We start from the raw sequence: 21,854 nt of genomic DNA on the forward strand, positions 1-21,854 counted from the left end.
GTTATATATATATATATATCTTAGTTTAATTCGTTAAGCAGCAAGTAAACCTCTCAAAGTAATTCTAGCTATTTTCATCAAGCTGCTAAAACTTTGAAAGGTTTGTGGTCTCCACAATTTAAAACATACATGGATGCATTATTTGGTATTATTTACTTAAACGTTTAATAGAGATACAATATTTTGTGTACTTAAATATAATGTTCTTGTCTGATACATAAATGTAAGTATATTTTGCTTGTTGTTTGGTGTGGAATATCTTTAAGAGAAAAGGATGGGTACAATCGAATGCGATGTTATTAACCAACACAAAAGCAAATAGACATTTGACTGATTTACTTTATTACATTGTTGAGCAACATTTAATGTCTAAATCCCTATTCAGTCGCGATTGTTTTACATTTTGACGTGGGGTAAAGTAATTATTACCCAAGTATCTCAGTAGTTTTAATCCTGTCCGAATAGACCATTTCGAATTTCACCACCGAATAGACATGATTTTTCTGGAGTGTGCGCTCACATTTTAGTGATGAAATATACGGTTTAAGTTCAGCGGCTGAACAACACACCATGCTCAAATATTCAAAATGACAGTTTAGTAGCCTTCATACGTGTTATGAATGTGTCGTAACCATTAAATGGTTTATAATATCGATTATAGTAATTATTTTTTTTTTTGCCACCTTGTCCATTATCTGTTATGAAGGACTAGAAGATAGTCATTTAGGACTGTATGCTTTTGGTGGGAGGGCTGATCTCAGAACAGTTGTGACAGTTTAAAAACTCGAAGCTCTGCTGTGTATGATCCTCACTGTATAATGGCACAATTTTTCAATGCTGATGATTACCGCAGCCAAACCTATATAAAATATATATATATATATATATATATATATATATATATATATATATATATATATATATATATATTGTTAATACAGAAATTTTGGCTTACTAAAATGTACGTACAGTATATGCACTCAATACTTGGTCGAGCTCCTTTTGCATGAATTACTGCCTCAATGCAGCGTGGCATAGAGGCAATCAGCCTGTACCAAGTTGCTTTGATAGCGGCTTTCAGCTCATCTGCATTGTTGGGTCTGGTGTCTTGCGTCTTCCTCTTGACAATACCAATAGATTCTATTGTGACAGGCTTAATGCATATTACAGTTAATTTCAAATAAAGTGGAATTGAAAATATATTACTTTTAGAGTGTACTAGCTTTAAGTATTGTTGCAGTACAAAGTTAATCTTGTGGTGTACTCAATTTACTATTCTCTCACACAAATATCCTTAAAGTATACATTTATATTGCATAAATTGTGCCAATGTATTCCCTAGAACCATCACATGGTCTTTTGAAGGTGTGGCCTGAAACTGCGTAAATCCTTTGATGGCACCCCCACCCCTGAATATCACTGCCCCCTTTCAACTGAAATGTCTGAATGCAGACTACTGCTGTAGGGTTAATATGGGGACATCAGTATTATTCTCAGGGGTAGGACTGTCACAAACATGTATGTGTGCAATATTTTTTTGTTCTTTGTGTTATGTATTATGGTGTTTCATTCCAAATTGGCCAAGAAAGTATCCAGAATATGTTGAAAATCCGAGTATCCCCAGGCAGTGTATGCCTTGGCTTTATCCGTTTTTCATGTTTTATAACCTTTACAAATCCTTGAGTGATTTTTTTTGTGTGTGGTTGCCAGTGTCTTGTTTTTACATTGACATAATGGAATTAATTTGTAAATCTTCAGTAATATTGTCAAAATTCTGCTTAAAATGTACAAATCCTGCTCTGGAACAGTAAAATAATGGAAGCTACATTTGGTATGACCAAGACACACAAAATATGACACAGTTCACAGATGAAAATGAGGGCCGTCTGTGAGATCCATAGAAAGGCACCCTCATGCATTTTAAACCTCTTTTGGTATTGATTAAACCCTCGAGCGAGGAATATTTTCTCCCTCTTTCTGGTCAATGGATGTTCCTACGCTCGCCATTGAGACTAATGATGAGATCCCATTCCAGAGGAGGAGCTATCGTCTTTGAAGAAATAGCAGAGGAAGATGAATAAACTGATGATTAAACTTGACAGTTCCTTTTGACTCTACTTTTTACTTATGGGAGCTGTCTGTCAGGCTGTGGAAAAGAGGACACATTACGGACTGTGAAACAGACATCCATAACTACTGCCCTTTCGATTTTTCTGGTTTGGTTTAGCTTCACTTCATTTGTATTGGGTAGTATAAACCAAGCAATATAATCATAGTAAACATGCTTCAGTAATGTGCATATATTTTCCTTTCTAATATGTTTGGATATTGCAGTGGAACTGCATGCTGAATACCTCCAATTCCAAATTCAATTTCATGCTCCTGTAACTGAGAAATTAATAAGTATCATTTCAAATCACTGATCCAAATTGGTCCATCTGTAATGTGTGTCTTGTTTGTGAAATGCAGTGGTCCCTTTCTGGGAGGGAAAAAAACCCAACCCCAATGTGGAGTCCAGGGTGGTTAATAACACTTGCCTTCTGCAGTCGCTGATAAGGACATTAGGCAAGATTTGACCAGGCCGTCGCGCTCAGCTTGACAGGAAATTGACATCTCTCGGACAAAATCGCTGTACTGTTTGTGTGCTTGACCATGTTCCCCTATAGAATCACCTTCACTGTCACTAGCCATTTCCAAAGAAAATGGAAGCTGCAGTTGTGCTGTGTGAATGCAGGGGTTTCAGAGAGTGCAATCAGAAAGAGGCAGGCCCCTCATGGAGCTCAGCGGGAGCGGTGTATGCCTCTGTCGCTCTCCTACACAATCTCTGCCTTTTCTTTCTCCCTCAATAGTATCGCCGCCATTCCATTTCCTTCTGCCAGCATTGATTACATAAAGACCCTTTTGAAGGGTCTAACTGGGCAACATTCATGATCACATTCTACAGTTTCAAAAAGGAGTTTGGAAGGATAAACTGATTTTTTTTAAAAAAAGCAGCGGATGAGTGATTGTGACTGAGGGAAAGGATAGAAGCTGTACATCTGCAGTTTGTTTTCAGAACCCCATGGAAGTCTTTTAAACTCCAAACCTGTCTACGAATCCTGGCATGCGATGATGGGTATTGACCACTAGCTGCCAATGACCTCTGGAAGCTTTCTCCTGCCACCATCTGCCCAGTCTAGCCTACCAAAACTCATGAGGGATCAATCTGCAGAGAGATATGGGCTAATATGTCCCTGTGACTGATGTCGACACGCAAGCCTTTCCTCTGATAGACAAAGTGAAAGAAATCAATAAGCAATTTTGTCCTCGAATCCTCACTGGATCCCAGAAAATCTATTCTCTCCCCTCTTTTCACCCTAACTTCACAATGCCTGTTTCACTGACACGGAGAAGGCATTAAAATCACTCAGGAGTTCAGGAGAGAGGTTCGTTAATCATCAGGCTAGTGACGCTTTAGCAAAACTTTGAAAACAAGCCAAAAGCTTTTACGTCACCTAGACTGTGGTGTATGTTTTTATCAGCTATATTTAATTTAATGCTGGTTGTTTATGGATTTTCACTACCCATATTTTTGAAGCATTGGTTATTTAAAAAAAAAAAAAAAGCTGGTAATGTCACAGTCACACAGCTCCAGGGACCTGGAGGTTGTGGGTTCGAGTCCCGCTCCGGGTGACTGTCAGTGAGGAGCTTAGGGTGTTCTCCCCGAGTCTGTGTGGGTTTCCTCCGGGTGCTTCAGTTTCCTCCCACAGTCCAAAAACACACATTGGTAGGTGGATTGTCGACTCAAGTGTCCATAGTTGTGATTGGGTTAGTATCGCCCTGTGAAGGACTGGCGCCCCCTCCAGGGTGTGAACTGGATAAGTGGTTTCAGAAAACGAATGAATGAATGAGCAAAGCCACACAGGACATTTGCGATGCACCAAAAGTAACATGACTGCTAGAAATGCCCTATTTTTAGAGAATTCCTGCTTGCTAAAGTGCGACTTCTTCTGTGTTAATGTAGTAGCGCATGTGTGCAAAAGCACTGCTCAAAATGGATCTGGAGGCAGCGCTGCTGTTGAGGTGTAAGTAACGCAGTTGGTTACTAGCCAACAAGCGGGGATGAATGTGATTGTTTCAAATGAATTGGGCGGTGATAACCCTCATGGTTTTCCTGCTCTGACTGCACGGAATGTCTTTGGAAGAAATAAATGTGTAATATACTGTAAAATCTAACTTTAAAACTGTTAACTAAAACATGCACACTGCTTTTTCATAATTTGTTAGAAGTGTTGCAAAAATCCGTGTTTTGTTTTGATTGAATATAACACAACACAACTCAATGCCTCTGAGGAACCTGCATAATGTTATACAATAAAATTCGGCTGCCTATGAAGAAGATTCAAAGTACATTTTGCAAACATGATTTATGACTGCTGCTTTGGAAGCAGAATGACATACAGAAAAGCTCTGCTTCCCCAGAGGCAGCAGAGCATTATTTTCTAAAGTTTTGTACTGTAGCTCATTCAGAGTCAGCAATCATAACTTAAGTGTGCAGGAAAGGAAATCTACCTTGAAGGCAACAGAGCACTATAACATTCTGCAGCTTGCTCTGATGCATCAAATTACTTTATCTTCCATTCAAGTAAAAAAAAAAAGCTGAGATTTTTTTTTGCAGTACGTCCAACAAATAGAAAAACAATAAATAATATTGCACATTACAAATCACATTAATCCCCACCTGTGTGCACATGTCCTCCTGTAGTAACTACATTTGATTCTTAACAGGACACATCTGTGATGAGAAGAAATGCCATAGTTAACTTTCTGTGCCCTGTACATATGGACACGGTCATCCTATAAATGACCAGACCCAGGTAAAAGTACTTTGATAATATATAAATGTAATTAGTCAGAAACACTTTATATTGATTTGCAGTAACCCTTCACTCAAAGGAGACATGGGAACACACACCATGCCAGCAAAGCTTTTCACTGTAGGGGTCATTGTATTGTTCTCTGGGTGAATGCCACACATGCACTCGTCCACTCATTCATTGTGAAGAAAGCTGTACGACAACTACTCGGCCCAAATCACTTTATATATTTTTTCCACGTGCCTGTAGATCTTTGTTGGTTTTACATCATGGAACTTTCAAATGTCTTTGTCTGTTGTAAGAAATTTGGTATCTTTCTCTATGCAGTTGTGACTGACTGTGTCTAAACATTGATTTTCTCAGTCTCTTAAGCTACCTTTGGTCCCCCTTTTCTTTATACATTATATCATACAATGCATTGGTAACTGTTCCTGAAACACAGGTCAGTGGAGCAGCCTTTGTAGACTAAAGCAGCAGTTACACATACCTCAGTAATGAAGCCTCTTTCATAGAAACTTAGATGTTTTTTTTCTGCCTACTTGAGCCTTCTGGGCCTGCTGAGTCTTTTCAAAACATGAGAGCATGGTAGGATGGGGACTGCTTAACTGTATCATGCAGCACACCTGTCTGGAAGCGTCGGCACTCGTTAAGTTGTTTCTCTTTTAAGCTGTCACTCGTCTGTTTGCTGAGATAGATATGTAAACATCATATGTAGACTTTAGTAAATATGGACATGCCTTTTGAATGTGTTGCTAAAAAAGAGCAAAAGTGAGTGTGTGAAAAGGAGCATGCAGGGGAAAAAATATATATCGGCATTGCCAGATTTTCAAAGTACCCCGCGAGACACACAGGGTTTCATTTGGCTTTGAACTGTAGAGTCCCGATCCCCTAATTCCCTTTAAAGAACTCATCATCAGAGAATAAGTGATGTGGCTCTGGATGCTCTCAGCGCCTCGAGAGGGTCATTTCTGTCCGCAATATGCATGATTGCAATTTTACCATTTACTCTCCCGCATGAAGTATCACTGGAGAACATAATGGGCTTCCGAGGAGATGAGCCCATCTAGCAGGAGTTATCAGGGCGTGATTATTCAGAGTTATCTTTCAGGCAGGCGCACGCTAGCCCTGAGGCCTTCCATATTGTTCCAGCCAAGCCACAGAGGGCTCATGTACTGACCGTGAGACCTACGCTGAGAAATTCAATTTTGCCACTGCCCACAGGCCTGTAAAGTGAGGGCTCTCCGCTTTTATTAGCGGCAAAGTTTTCTGATTGCTTTTCAAACATGCTCTGTGCTATTGTCTCACTGTTGCCATCAGTGCCGCTAACCTGAGGCTTGTTCCGCAGATTGCAAAACTGTTTAAAAATAGAGTTGGGTATTCCCTCCTTCAAGCAATACAACATGCATCTAGATATATGGTTTACAATACAGCACACTGTAGTTAAGTGATTGTAGTGAAATATGTTCAATTATAGATGTTTTTCCATTCGGCCGCGTTAAGTCTCTTAGACTGTGTGCAACAGGGACCGTACAATAAATCACCACCAATAGAACAATGCTTATTTTCACTAGCACTCCCTGTCATTTGTAATTCTATGCTGATACCAAGCTAATGGTTGTGCATATTAATGTATTTAATGAGAGCTTCAGCTTAATCCCAGACATATGTCTGAGGTAATACAACATTCAGAGAAGTATATTTTTTTCTCAGTATTTAACTGTTTTATAGTGATTTCAGTAAAGATTTTATCTTAAGGGTTTCTAAAAACACCTCTGTTCACACCTTCTGAGCTATGTGCAGTCACAAAGTAAGAACACCTGTAGCATTTTTCTTGACACTAAACGTGCTTTGTTTTATTTATGTGTTTTTTATTATTGGAACATAAAGCAGTCAGCTGAACCACCACCAATGTGCAGCATGCACCTGGATGATGTGACACTCAGAACTCAGCACTCAGAAGAGAAAATGGCTGAAGGCTTTTTTATGACAATAAAAATGAAGCTAGAATATGTCACTGTAGCAGATTTGGCCAGGACACTGAGGTAGCACCTAGACCCAAGGACCATTTATGAGCACAGAGAGTAAGGAAGTCAGTTTTAATGTCTCTCCCAAAGGACAGTGGCCTTTTATTCAGTACACTGACCCTGTCAATCCCCACCTACACCACATACAGCAGACACCTAAGCTTTTCTAAGTCTTCTTTCCAAGTACTGGCCAGGCTCAAACCTACTTGTTTAACTTTTGGGGAGCACCAATTCTAGGGCTGGGCAATTAATTGAAATCAACATTCAGAACTTCTAATTGATATAATGTTGTATATCAAGTGTGTGTGTGTGTGTGTGTGTATATATATATATATATATATATATATATATATATATATATATATATATATATATATTATTATTATTTTTGTTTTATTATTTTTATTTTTTTATTATTTCTTTTTGCTGTTTTCTCATTCTGATATTTCTCTAATGTGTCATGTACTGTCCCTTTAAAATCAAGCTGTAGTTACTTGATTCTTCCCCATCTGCCACCTAGAAGCAACCTAAACACTGAGGCAGACCAAGCGACTCAGGCAGCTCATACCAAAGAAAAAAAAATGCTGTGTCTGTGGTTTGAATGTGCTTTCACTATAATGAAGAAGTCAAAAAAGATGTCAAATGTAAATGTTTAGAAAAAACGTTTACATTTCAGCGAACAAAGCAAAATCACACACCAAATATAAACAGAAAACAAGAGGGGAACAAGCTCCCAGCAACATTAGAGAAAATAAATATTCCATATTTAATACTGGAGCATATTTACAGTACAAGCCTCGTCACTGAACTATGACGGTCAAAAATACAAAAACTATATAATCGTTCATTAATCGTAATTGTGGTAAAATGTGCAATTAATCATTATATTGATTTGCGCTCATATCACTCAGCACTAACCCATTATCAAACCAAAACCTCCAAGTACCCTTGGTTCTTACACAGTTCTGGAATAATTATTAATATAAAAAAAATTCAAACTATTACAAACAGAAAACAAATAATAGGCCTAAACTGAATGAAAGAACGAAATCAGAAAAGACAGATTAGAGGTCAATTTAATATTTAGGAATTCATCATCATTATCTCTTTCATTTCAGGGTCGCGGTGTATTTAGGAATTATGCACTTATATATATATATATATATATATATATATATATATGTAATATATATATATATATACACTAAATAAAGGAGCAAACAGTGAGACGCTTGGAGCAGGTGTTCACATCGGCTCTGGTATCAGTATGTCAAAGAGGCACAGCGCTTCTAGTATTAAATGATGTGTTAGGTTCTCTAATGATGTGAAGATGTTTTCCTTCAGCTGAGCATTTGCTTTTATTTTGTCTTCACATGCACATAATTCTAGGTTTCTGTCTATTTTTGCCTCTGGGGTGTTTCTGTGTGTTCTCTGGCTTTGTCTTTTTTCCTCTTTTCCGCTTTGCCTTTTTGGCAATAAAGTCCAAATTGTTCATGTCTGTCTCTATCCTTTGGTTATGTCCAGAAAGTAAGCAGATAAAACCGTGGGTTTCTTTACATGGATTTCTGAAAATACTGGGGAATTGCGTTCCCTCCCTGGAAAAAATCCGGGAAATGCCTTTCAGAGTGTTGGTACTCTCAAGGGTACATATTCTGTACCTATAGTTTGGGAACATACGTGTACCATAATTTATAATAATTGCAGATTAAGTTGTGTTGATTTCATATTCCCAATTTCAGTTGCAATTGATCTTATGGCAGAGATTTATAATGAAATCTTACGAATATTCAACTCTATTTCTGGATAAGAGAATGTACTTATACAATAACTCTTTTTTCCTCCTGTGTACTGTGCCAGTGTACTGGCAAATCAATTCAGTGCATGTTTTAACAACAAATACTTGGAGGATATGTTGTATAAGGATGTATTTTTAAAACTGGGAATGAAGTTTATAAGTAGACTTGTTGATATTCTTAAACATAATCACACAGCCTTGCTCATTTTGCAATGTAAATTGACTAAACCTTATTGGATGTTCCATTTTCTGATTGAAACCTGATTTGATGTATAATGTATGGCCAAAAGTGTGTTGACACACATCCGACATTTCTTATGAAATGTTTAATGGGCTTCTCCCTGCTTTACTGCAGTACTTCTACTATTCTAAGGAGAACGTGTGGTTGCTGTCAGCTGTGAGAGCATCTGCGAGTTCAGGTACCAACGTTTAATGATTTATTTTAAAGCAAACACACCACACAGTTCCACTGTTCCAAAGCTCAATGCTGGGGGAACCTATTCCCCTCTTGCCTATGCTTGGCATTGAGCAAGGTGACCTTAGGCTCATGTTCAACTCCTCCAGAATGTGCCACTTTACTAGAAAAGGTGTGCAAATAACTGGATGGTAGTATGATCCAAGGGGTTCACCTTAAAGTAACTGAATTCTAAAGTATAACTAGGTTATGAAGCACAATCAGTATGATATAAGCCGAATTATTAATGGATTTGGAACATCTACCTACCTTATATCTACACTCATTGTCAATTTTATGAGCTCCTCTGACCACACAGGAACACAACTACAGATTATAGTCCACATACTTTCTTATCCCCATTTCACCTTGTTCTTCAATGATCAGAACTCTTACAGCACCACCACAGAGCAGGTAGTATTTGTGTGGTGGATTATTCTCAATACTGCATTGACACTGTCGTGTTGGTGGTGGTGTGTTGTGCTGCTAAATCACTCAGTGTCACTGCTCGACTGAGAGTAGTCCAGCCAATTAAAAATATCCACCCAAACAGCATCCTGTGGGTGGCATTCTGTGTCCACTGATGGGCTAGAAGACAACCAACGCAAACTGTGCAGCAACAGATGTGCTACTGTCTCTGAATTTAAATATACAAGATAGGTGTGTTTAACAGAGTGGATACAGTGTTTAAAAACCTGAGCAGCACTGCTGTGTCTGATCAACTCATACCAGCGCAACATACACTAACTACTACGTCAGTGTCACAGAAGTGGTAAGAATGATCCACCATAATCATAACCTAATCATACCTGTGGTTTATGGTACAGTCTTTATATACTGCAATCTGTAACTATAGAACTACAAAGTGCTCCTGTGTGGTCAGTGGAGCTGATAAAATAGATAATGAGTGTAGATACAACGTAGGTGTTCCTAATCCAGTGATCATTCAGTGTATAACTAATGAGGCCATTGTTTTACACAACACACATTTATTAGTACTGTTGCTGTAGACAAAAGAAGCCACTGGACCATGTTCTAATCACTGTGTCTATGACACAGGTCTCTAATCCTAAAAAAAATAAACCTAAAGACATGTTTCGTTGGCTACACATCACAGTTGTTGCTTTCTGCTGACAGGTAATTGGCATTTCACCAATTTAATTTAAACATTTTTTTCTTGTTCAAATCAAGCCTGAGAAAAATATGCATATCATGCAGCCGAGAGCTAATATAATATAAATGTTAATGAAGATTTGTGCAGTGAGTTCGGAAGATGAATAATTTTAATATTGCAAATCCACTTTAACTTTTTGGATATGAAAATTGGATATTGCTTTCTGCTTTTTTTTTTTCTTTTCTTTTCTTTCCCCCTCTCCCTGTTCTTTATAATCCCCTGTCAAATGTTGATACAAAACTGGCAATGGACAGTGAGGTAAATAAGTTTTGGGGAAACAGAATATATGTTGAAAAATGTACCAATGTTTGGGAGAAGATGGAAAATTGATAGCCAACTGGAATGCGCTGTGCTTGTTTACATTTTTATTCAGAAATTGTGATAATGCTGGAATGCAGGAGAAAGGCTTTTTACTTATTTATAATCCCCCCCATAGGTGAGATATTAATAACTTGCATTTGATAAGCCTTGGCTTATGAGAACAACAAATGCAGAGACTCACTATGGAATCATTTGCAAATGTGTTTAATCTATTATTTACTGCTGTTCATATGGTATATGGTTAAGGGTTATATTTCACCATCTATGTTTTTGTGTGAAGCACCTGCTGCTCTACAGTTAGTTTTATAATGCATTCACATTTAATTGTACCTCTGGCAAGTTGACTATCGTTTTTGCTTCTTGACCTTGAAGGTTTGCTTTCTTTCTTTTTTTTCCCAGTGTAATGCTGGATTACTGTACATTTGTTTGCTGTGACAATAACGCTGAATTGAATGGAATATAAGCCTGAATCACAAGTTTCCGCACTGAGTCAGAGGTTTATTTTTGCCTCTCAGCCGCATGCCAGAACAACAGTTGCCATCCGTCTTAAAAATCCTCCAAATCTCTCTGCAGATTTTGCTGTGAGGAGGCTTGCACGGTTGAGATTTTAAAGCATTAATGCCACACTCTGCCTTGACTAATCATGTTATTCAGTTAAATGAATAAGTGCAAAACTTCTATAAGACTAATCTAATTAACTGCTTTAGTGCTCTGTTGGAATTTACTTGGACAGATTGTCTTCTGAACACTGTTGAATTTACAGTGGGCTGTGTTGGCTGCCATTGTGGACATGAGGACAAAATTGATACAGTGAACCAATTACCTCAGATTTAGCCATTGCCCCTCATTAACCCCAGCATGCTGCATTTTATGCAGATGAATTGAGTACATTACAATTGCCATCTGTTGCTACTACACTGCTTTTCACATGCTTGTTTATCATTGAAGGTGATTTTCCCAAAGGCAGATCATAACCCCACCTTAACAGTACTCTTTGTTTACATCATATTTTCATCTTTTTTTTTCCTTTTTTAACTGAGAGAACTTTTATTTGAGACTTCTGATGTTGTCACGAGGATTGTTATTTTGTGAATGACTTTGTTAATACACTTTGGGCCAGTTTCCCCGACAGGATTAAACCCAGTTTATAGTAGCCTAGACTTTTTCCTTATTTAGTGGAAACCCTGTACAGTTAAAACTTCTGAATATATACTTAGGCATGCTCTTTATAAATGTTTATAAAAGTGTATTAAGTGATATTGCAATATCATTTGTATGGTACTAGTTATAGTGGTGCAATCTATTAAACAAATATATGGGCTGGTTTTCCAGACAGTGTTTAAGCTTAGTCCTGGACTGCTTTCTAATTTCAATGGAAAATCACAATTCAGAATGCTCTGTAGTCCAGAACCAGGCTTAATCCCAGTCTGGTAAACCATCCCTATATTCAGCATGCAGTTTAATCCATCAATAAATGCAGTATTATATTTAAAAGATTAAGCCCCAATTGAGTGTATTTCACTATAGGTGAACCACAGTAAAACATTTATTATTATTAGTGTTTGAAGTCTGTAAATGAAAATAGGGCATATTATTGCGTGCACTTCCAAAATATATAAAAAATATTTTAAACCACTACTATAATCGCATTTAGAGATAAATGAATGAGAGATTGTTTTTCTTTTTCAGTTGTGGGTTCCTGTCTTCTTTCTACAGGACAATATTAGACCTAGATTTCCTATTTTTTTCAGACCTGCACAAATTTATAATCCCTGACACGCTCACACATTCACTCACATCTATGGACACTTTTGAGTCGCCAATCCACCTACCAACGTGTGTTTTTGGACTGTGGGAGGAAACCGGAGCACCTGGAGGAAACCCATGCGGACACAGGGAGAACATACCAAACTCCTCACAGAGACACACCCGGAGCAGGAATCGAACCCACAACCTCCAGGTCCCTTGTTCCTTGCTGTGGAGTGACCACATGACTGGACTCAGACCAGATATTAATAATAAAAAATAAAAAAAACACACAACAGACAATTTACTTCACATACAATGCTTTTTAATAGTGCTCTTTTTTTCTATGCAGTGGAGCCCAAAGCCATACAACAAATGCAACAACTAAAAGGAAACAAAAACATACAGTAAACTAATAAACATGCTTATCATAAAAAATAGCTTTACAAATAGTTTACATTTTTATACAACTTTTTAAATTTTTTTATTTATTCAGTTAATTATGTCTTTGGTCCTTTCAGAGGACCAATGTTTGACCACAGACTGTATATAATCTTCATATTCTCTGAAATATTAGATAAAAATAAAAAATAAAAAAAATAAGTGAATAAACACATACTTTCCCCACAATGTGATACTACTTGTATTAGTTTGCATTTTTTTCTTCAGATTTGTTATATCTGTTTTCTCACATTCTCCATTTGAATACATTACACAGAAGCCATAATCCGAGGCATAGTTAGGTCCTCTTGTGGGGGGAAAAAAGCTGACCTTTCTAAAGCCATTTTTCCCCAATCAAATTTGTGCCATACAAAAATAGAGAGCTCATAGTTCATTATCAAGGTTAATGATAATGTATAGCTTTATGGCAGCAGTGGGAGTTGAGATGATGTGGAATGGGTCATCTATTAGTAAACATGCTATCTTGATAGCAACTACACAGGACTGTCTGAATTCTGTAGACCTCATTTAGGTTCCTCACAAATTAACCCTTCACTGTAGGTCATTCATAAGGCTTCATGACACAAGACAATTTACATAAGCCTATATACATATCTGGAAGATTCATCCAGATTCCTCAGTTGTCATAATTAAATACAGCTTGCTGGAAGCCTTTATAGATGTTTATATGGGCTTTTAAAGCTCGTGATTTAGCCTTATGAATAAACACCTACAGTACAGTGCAACCCCTCACACACATCTATGCACAAGTATGCATTGGCACATAACTCTAGTAAAATACACTCCTGCAGCCTGGGAGATCTCACAAATACAGACAAAAGGATTAAACTGAGAAACATGAACACAACGCCAGTTAATTTAGTACCATTTCTCCTGAACACAGAGCCAACGAACGAGGGACAGAACTCATACGGCAGTACGGTGCTGAAAGTCTTTGGACTGAAGGGTCTTTGTTGTTTCAGAGTCTTTTTTTCGAGCAGGTGCAGCACCGCCTCATGAAACAAACCCAATGTTTGGACATCTTTTGAATTAATGGAGTGTGAACAGTAAAACATTAAAGTGAACATCATTACTTCAAGCTTCTGTGTGAGAACAGAACACCTGAGGTGCTGATGATATAGCCCTGCTAGAGACTGGCAAACATAAATAAATAAAAATACGGAGAGAGGTGTGGAAGATGACAAAGAGATAGAGATATTTAGCAAGAGATGGATATATAAATAGAGACACATTAAGTGAGATAGTTATAGATACATGGGTAGATATAAACAGAGAAAGAGAGATCTCACACTCTGTTTATCTTCGTCCCACTATCTGTTCTTTCTCTCAGCATTGATTCAGGGCTGGACAATCTCTCTCTCTCTCTCTCTCTCTCTCTCTGTGTCTCTGTGTCGACACCCAAACATACACATACTGAGAGAGGACTGAGAGAGAGCGAGATGAGTGCCGATAAAGAGAAGTGTGAGCAAGCATCTCCTCTCTATTTGGCCTGAAACATGTCTGCAAAACAGAACCATACTCCATGTAGAGCAATACACAAACATCGAGCTGGAGAACACCAGGGAAACTGAGGGCTTCAGGGGAATTATAATGTAACACTGTTTTCCACTTTCAGACTCAGGCTGTGGATCATCACATACATGGAAATCTACACTTTATTCAATTAAACTAATTTTTACATTTAACAAAATAAAAATGGTTCTTTGAGTGGAACATGACTACATAATAAATAAATAAATAAAAAACCAAACAAATAAATAAAAAACATTATACATTTTAAAATCTCATGACAAACTGCACTGTACGTTTAAAACCAGACATCAGTAGTTCATTATTTTTGCTCCCTACAAGTGTCTGGCTCTGACCTCGACAGAATGAATATTTGAGTGTATTCAAATGAAAGGCCTGTGAAATGTTGAGCAACAGATGCTGAATGGTGGTGAGAGAATTGTCCGTGAAAAAAAAACACTGCTCTGCCTCTCACCGGGACCAATCATGCCTGCCACATTGTCCCTCCGAAAGAGGAGTTATAAGTTCTTTTCTTTTTTTTTTTCTTTTCTTTTTCTCTTTTTTTTGGCTCTTCCACCCTTCAGTGTCTTCTTTCTTTGCCTCACGAGAGCATTCAAAGCTGCAGTGATTTCCCTTTTGACACGGCCTGGCGAGAGAAAAGACTCCTCACAGTGCACTGTTCTTGTGACAAATATGAATTTCTTGCTTCAGAACTGTGATCCAAAGCTTCGGGTTTATAGCCAAGTCTAATAGAGTGTGACATATTTTATGATGAAATTTCAATTCACTTCTAAAAAAGTATCTGACGTACATTGAAATGGGAGGTTTACTTAAAAATTTGAAAAAAATATATAATAATAATAATTTCCACTGAAATACAGAAGGCACTGTTTGATTAGAAAGGAATACTACTTAGCAGTTGAAGCAGTCTTTATAAACCCAATTGTTAGATATCTGTTCAAATGAATCTGCTTGGGTCCCCATGATACTAACTGGCTAATGCACTCTATTGTTAGGATGCCAAAAAATAAAAGAGGTTATCGGTTTCCAAAAGTGAAAAACATTTTGACTGATAAAACTAAAATATAACAAAACAAAGCCTGCTGTGTTTCTGCTTATTGAACACAGCTATAAAGCTTTAGTTCACTTGTTACTACCATTGGCAAATGCATTACGTCCAAACATCAGAAAAGCCATTGGTATTATTACAACCAGAATCAGAAACTGCAGTCCTGCAATATAGCTCCTCCGTCTTCATTAGTGTTAGCTTTGACCTTTTTTATTTGGCTCCTGGTTCATGGTTTAAAAACCAAGGTCAAATGTATTTCAGCCATTACCTGGACATGAAACATAATTTAAAGCATGTATTAATCAGATAAACTAGCCTCATTTTGGACTAGTGTTCTATTTGTTAAGCGCTACACTTCACTATTTGGCTCTTTCTGAATTAATTATATTTAAACGCTGTTCTATATCTCCAAAATGAGAGATGTGACTGTAAACACTGTGTCACCAAAACAAAGAAAAAATATATGAACAAATTTAGTAAATCAAGTTAATGTATTGTTTATATATATATATCCATCCATCCATCCATTATCTGTAACCGCTTATCCAATTTAGGGTTGCGGGGGGTCCTGACCTGGAATTATCGGGCGCAAGGCGGGAATACACCCTGGAGGGGACGCCAGTCCTTCACAGGGCAACACAGACACACACATTCACTCACACATTCACACCTACGGACACTTTGGAGTCACCAATCCACTTGCATCGTGTGTTTTTGGACTGTGGGAGGAAACCGGAGCACCCGGCGGAAACCCACGCGGACACGGGGAGAACACACCAACTCCTCACAGACAGTCACCCGGAGCGGGAATCGAACCCACAACCTCCAGGCCCCTGGAGCTGTGTGACTGCGACACTACCTGCTGCACCACTGTGCCGCCCTGTTTATATATATATATATAATTACTTATTGAGTATTGATTATATATTATTATTACAGTAAATTTAATAGGTTTCCGATTTATTAACCTTATTAAATTCATGTTAAAATTCACACTTAAATAATGTAGGAGTGAGTAGCTGCAGCTAAGTACGATTCTCAAGATTCTGAGGATTCTGAGGATTCTTAACATGACAACCTGAAGTAAATAAATATCCTAGCTACAGTGCGCAGTCTGTTGGTCCAATTTAGTGATTCACTATTGGTAATAGTCTGTGCATGAACACAAACACGACTGCCAGGTTTAACATGGCTCCCAATGATACTAGGCATGCATAAGAGAATGAACTATTTTTGAGCGTTGAATCTTAGAAACGCTATGCTAACATTGGAATACAAGAACAGAAATCCAGAAATATGATTCTGCTTCAGCTGATTAGTTTTGTAATTCTGTTTCTAAGGCCTGAGACAGACTAAAAAAATGTCTTCATTTTCCAGCATTTAAAAAGTCAAGGTTGCTCTGGGCTTACCTTCAGTTGTCGATGTCAGACACATGGTTCTCTATCTGTAAAAGAAAAGACAAATACACCTGATTAAAAGCATGATAATTCCTTCATTCACTTAATGTACTCTGCTCTTGCAAATCAATGTAAATCAAGTTCGCCTGCAAGACTAAATGGAAAAACTCCTCCGGGTCGGTTTTCTTTCGCTGGGACGATTGTGACCTTGATGAAGGATGAATGTCTGTCGGAACAGACCGCTGCCGAAAAATATTATCCTCCATTAAAGCGAGAAGATTCCCATCACTCACAGTTCGCTCCTGATGCCCTTTAAACGGGCTAATAAATATAAGAGAATGCGTGGTCACACTGAACCAGGGATGAACCCACACCAGACAGTCATTATTCCTTTGAAGTAGGTGAGTGATCTTGAGAAGCAGAGCTCCTCTAACTTCACCCACAGCCACAGACTCGGCTCATTGGCCTTCAACTCCTCACTTAATTAAAATAAACAACAGCAGGCTCTTTACTGACACAATGACTCTTACATTTCTTATACAAAGTTTTACATTTGTTTAATTAAATACATTTTATGACCATATATCTGACTGTCTCATCCAACTTTTTTCAGCTAATTATATGCAGTTTGTTCCTGCATTGTTGCAGTAACAGTTTCTGTACTCTTTTGGGAAGGCTTTAATCAAGATATTGCATAATTCCTGAGGATTTATTGGCATTCAGGCACAAAAGCATTAGAGAGATCAGGTGCTGATGCTGGATGATTAGTTCTGGATCACAAACTTGCTACTCGACCAAATGGCATTAGATGGATCACTCCCACTTCTCTGCTCCACATCCCAATACTGTCAGGTTTATACATCTCTAGTCAGTGTATGGCATGGAGCACGGTGAACTTAGACCAGGGGTCATTAAATTATGGCAATGTTTGATGTATGGCCAATGTACATATTTCTACTAGCAAGAGTAACATTAGCTATATTGAAAAAAACTTGTTACTGGGTATAACAGTGTTTTAGGGTCTAGCTCTTTTAAAGAGTCAATATCTGCACGTTTCAGGGATGAGCATGTTTCATGCATGCTGCCATACATTCTACTGTAAAAGAAAGAAAGGAGAAAAAAACATAATTAAAATCATGTTAAGTAGTTTTCTATATGGTACTGAATCACTGAAATAGTTAACTGACCCTTTGAGTAAAAACTTTCTGCAGTCAAAATGTATGTGCACAACTGACTTCAAGTGTCCACAATGGGTTCACTGTAAAATAGTTAAATTCATTCATTATAAAGGCAATCTACAAACATATGGACATAATGTATCAGTTTTTTTACTTGAATGTATAAACTCATGTCTTTACAATGTTGCTTCACATGCGAGAAATGTTCAGTATAATGGCATGAAAATCATGTACAGCATTTAATACATTCACCATACAAGGACAGCTTTGTGAGCTCCATATGTGAGGTCCATATTGTTAGAAAAGGTTGGTCCCCCAAATAGCCCATATAGAGATTATCCAGAAGCACACGCCCATCTTGAAACCTTCTAGCCAATAAACCTTTTTGTATGTATGTATGTATGTGAACAGAAATGACGTAGGCCAACCTTAATTGGTGGCAGAAAGTCACTGTGATTATAGTGGTGTCAAGTGTAGGAAAATGGGAATATGGCTAATCCGGATACTTTCTCCAGTTATTTTATTAGCTTACGAGTAAAAGAGGTTGTCCTACACTAACAAGCTAACTCTTAGTAATGGGGTGAGGTTTCCTTATCTGTACTCACTGTCGGGTAAGTGGGTCAAGGAACCAACGAAATGGCCAAAGTTTCAGTGGCCGGACATCTTCATAAAGCTTATGGTAAAACCCAGTGTTTATACTAAAGAGTTCTAAAGCCATAAAATATCTTGATGATATGTCCAGGATATTAAATACCAAGATTTGACTGATGCTTTTTGTGCATTACGGGCTAACGTACTGCCTATGGTATTTACCATTATAAAATAGCTGAGAATGCTGCTTTCACTAATTTGTTGTTATGAAGTACATCATTCGTTTTGCATTTGTGGGTGATAAACAGTGTCAAAAAAACATTGCCTGATATGAAATGTGCACTGCAGAGGTGAGAATTTTGGATGCTTTCATCAGTCCAGTCTGTCCATTTAATAGTTTGTAACCATAAATGTATGCGTTTTGCATCAAAGGGCGTCTTCAATGATGATATTCAATAAAAATGAAGATAATTTGCTTTTACAGCACGACATATTTTGGCCCTATTTTGTGTATCTCGCCTGTTTCACTCCATTTGTTTATGCTGTTTTAATCCCACCACAATGCCCGTGCAGCTGCCAGTGACGTAACTGAGACATCCATTCCAAATTGGTCTTTGGTCAACCTTTGTGGGCCGGCTGGGTACACTCGCCAAAAAAGCATCGGAATGCATCCACCAATAAAGCATGCATTTGTTTCATACAGTGATAGAAATCACAGTTCTGATTGATTTCACTGCACTCAACAAGACTATGCATGTGAGGTAACTCCTCTGAGGGCAAGTGTAAATGTGTACAGAGCTAAACAGGCAATTCTCAGAATGAGAGGCTGATAAGAGATGAGCTTGGGTGTATTTGGTGTGCAGATGTTTTAAAGTGTCAAAGTTCAGACGTTCCCATTCTTTGGAATCCATGGCAGCAGGGAGTGTCTCAGTCACACAGCTCCAGGGACCTGGAGGTTGTAGGTTCGATTCCCGCTCCGGGAGGAGTTGGTGTGTTCTCCCCGTGTCCGCATGGGTTTTCTCCCACAGTCCAAAAACACACGTCGGTAGGTGGATTGGTGACTCAAAAGTGTCCATAGATGTGAATGTGTGAGTGTCTGTGTTGCCCTGTGAAGGACTGGCGCCCCCTCCAGGGTATATTCCCGCCTTGCGCCCAATGATTCCAGGTAGGCTCTGGACCCCCGCGACCCTGAATTGGATAAGCGGTTACAGATAATGAATGAATGAATTTTGCATAGTATTAAAAAGTAATAATATAATACATTCACAATTACCTTAAAATCACCATCTTTATGATGCTAAACTGAAAGTCTCTCACAGTTTTGAATACTATATTCTATCCCCAAGAACAAAGCACAAAGAACAAAATCAATGCACATGATTTTGTGGCATTTTTTTCTTGATGGAACTTGAATGCAGTGATGAATAAATTATTATTGTTTGCTGTTTCCAAGCAACTAAATTTTTAGGTTACTTTTTGTTGTATAAAATGAAAATAATGTTTAATACTATGCAACAGTTACCATAACATTAAAATTTTTATTACATGTTTCACAAAACATTATAAAACATACTGTACATGTCATATATAGGTTTAACTAGAAAGGAAACAAACCATTTATTTTTCGTATCATGGACTTTCTGTTGTCGTTTCAAAATGACTCAAACCTATTGGTAAATGTCTCATTGCAGTGTTTCTCATTTATGAATGCTGCTAACATGTTTTTTTTTCTGCCTGCTACCATTACTGGGACATGTAGTATATGCAATGCACCACCCTGTCCTATTTACACCGTCTTAATGCCTAGCTTCAAAGCGTAGGTACTATGATGGCTTCTGTGAATCCATTATCAGCTTGTTCGTCTAGACACAAGGCGCTTAAAAGCTTCCCTTGCACATACTCTCACTCATTTCCTGCATTTAAGAAGCGCAATGGCTATGTAAAAAGAGGCCCCCTGCCCGGCTCTTCGCTCCATCTTAATTTGGTGGTGCTATCGGTGCCGGCGCAGTCGGCAGCGCTCTGTTTTAATTACATGTGTGACAGCGGGTGGTGAAGAGAGACCTGCCCCAGTGCTGACAGGAGTCACAGCAACGGGAACGGCATTCCGCCGAGAGCTCAGATCTGTGGGCATGAATAATTCTGCTGCATTACGTTTAATAGGACAAGCTCTTCTCAAGCCCACACTGCTGAACCCCTACCGCTGTCACCCCTCCCATCACTAGCACCATCACTCCCTTAACCCAACTCCCCCCAGGACCCTTGGAACAGGTGACTCTACCAGATCAGTGCTGCCCTCTTCGTCGTAGTCATCCTCGCCTCCGTCGGTCATCTCCCCAGCCTCAGTGTCCAGTGGTCCTTCCCCTGCCTCCTCTGCAGAGTTCTCTGCCGTCTCTGATATAGACTCCTCATGGAGGGAGTCACAGTTATCTTCATACTTCCTCTGAGCCTCTGAGAGAGAGAAAGTACACCATGAGAAATCTGGAAGGGAAAATAAAGAGCTCCTGATAGAGGAAAAAAAGTGGACGTGGGGCCAGAAATAGTGAGAAAGGGAGAGAAATCAATTGAAAGGCAAGGAGAAAGTGGTGGAAAAACATAGAAAAAGTCAGAGGGAAGAGGAGAAAAATTAGAGTAAGTAAGAGAAGGAAGATAAGAAAAATAGTGAGACGGAGAAGATGAGGGGGAAAAAATCAAAGGAAGAGAGCAGAAATAGAAAAGGCGAGAGAAAGCGCGACAAAGATAAAGTGAGTGAAAGAGAGCGGGAAAAATGATAGAGTAGAGCGAGATTGAGAGTGAATGGCAGCGGTGGGCATGCTAACACAAAGAGAGACATCAATCACAGAGAGAACGCAGTCTGAAAAAAAGAGCGCTAATTAATCAGCAGGGACGAATCGCCTGAAACCGAGGGCAAGGTCCAGTCCGCAGAGACTCTGTATCAATGACCTTCGGGCAAACTTTTGAAAAGTTTGACTCCTGGGTCTGCTTTCTGCACCATGGCAATAAAACACAGTGATGGGGAGGGGTTTCAGTGGGTGAGAATGTGAATGACAAAAGGAGTCTTCTGGGGGAGTGATTATATGGCACTGAACATGAGATTCCTCCATAGACGCTGCAGGCTTTCTGTATTTATACGAGCTGTGGCCCTTTCCCTTTCTTGTCGTATTGTCCTCTGCTCTGGGGTGTCTCTATAAAAAGCCCACTCATAACTCGGGGCTTATACTGGGGTTGTCATAAGAGCTCTACTATAACAGAGAGCTCGAGCCTATCTCCAAAACCTGTCA

At 38.6% G+C, this 21,854-nt stretch overlaps 1 protein-coding gene across 3 annotated transcripts in view; it reads right to left on the reverse strand.

Annotated features, from left to right (window-relative positions):
• Positions 1 to 12,693: 12,693 nt before the first annotated feature.
• The window catches only part of LOC136708362 (RNA-binding Raly-like protein), a 105,710-nt gene continuing 96,549 nt past the window's right edge, over positions 12,694 to 21,854 (reverse strand). For 2 of the 3 annotated variants that reach the window (XM_066682872.1, XM_066682871.1), the window contains 2 exons: positions 20,855 to 21,024; positions 17,717 to 19,764 (listed from right to left, as the gene is read on the reverse strand). In XM_066682872.1, the coding sequence (XP_066538969.1) occupies positions 19,639 to 19,764; positions 20,855 to 21,024 (296 nt within the window). In that variant the 3' untranslated portion in view covers positions 17,717 to 19,638. Of the gene's footprint in view, positions 14,988 to 16,819; positions 16,855 to 17,716; positions 19,765 to 20,854; positions 21,025 to 21,854 lie in introns of those variants that run through there. The other variant, XM_066682870.1, reaches the window with a different exon arrangement.

The sequence above is a fragment of the Hoplias malabaricus genome, chromosome 10 (assembly GCF_029633855.1).
Source record: "Hoplias malabaricus isolate fHopMal1 chromosome 10, fHopMal1.hap1, whole genome shotgun sequence".
NCBI lineage: Eukaryota > Metazoa > Chordata > Actinopteri > Characiformes > Erythrinidae > Hoplias > Hoplias malabaricus.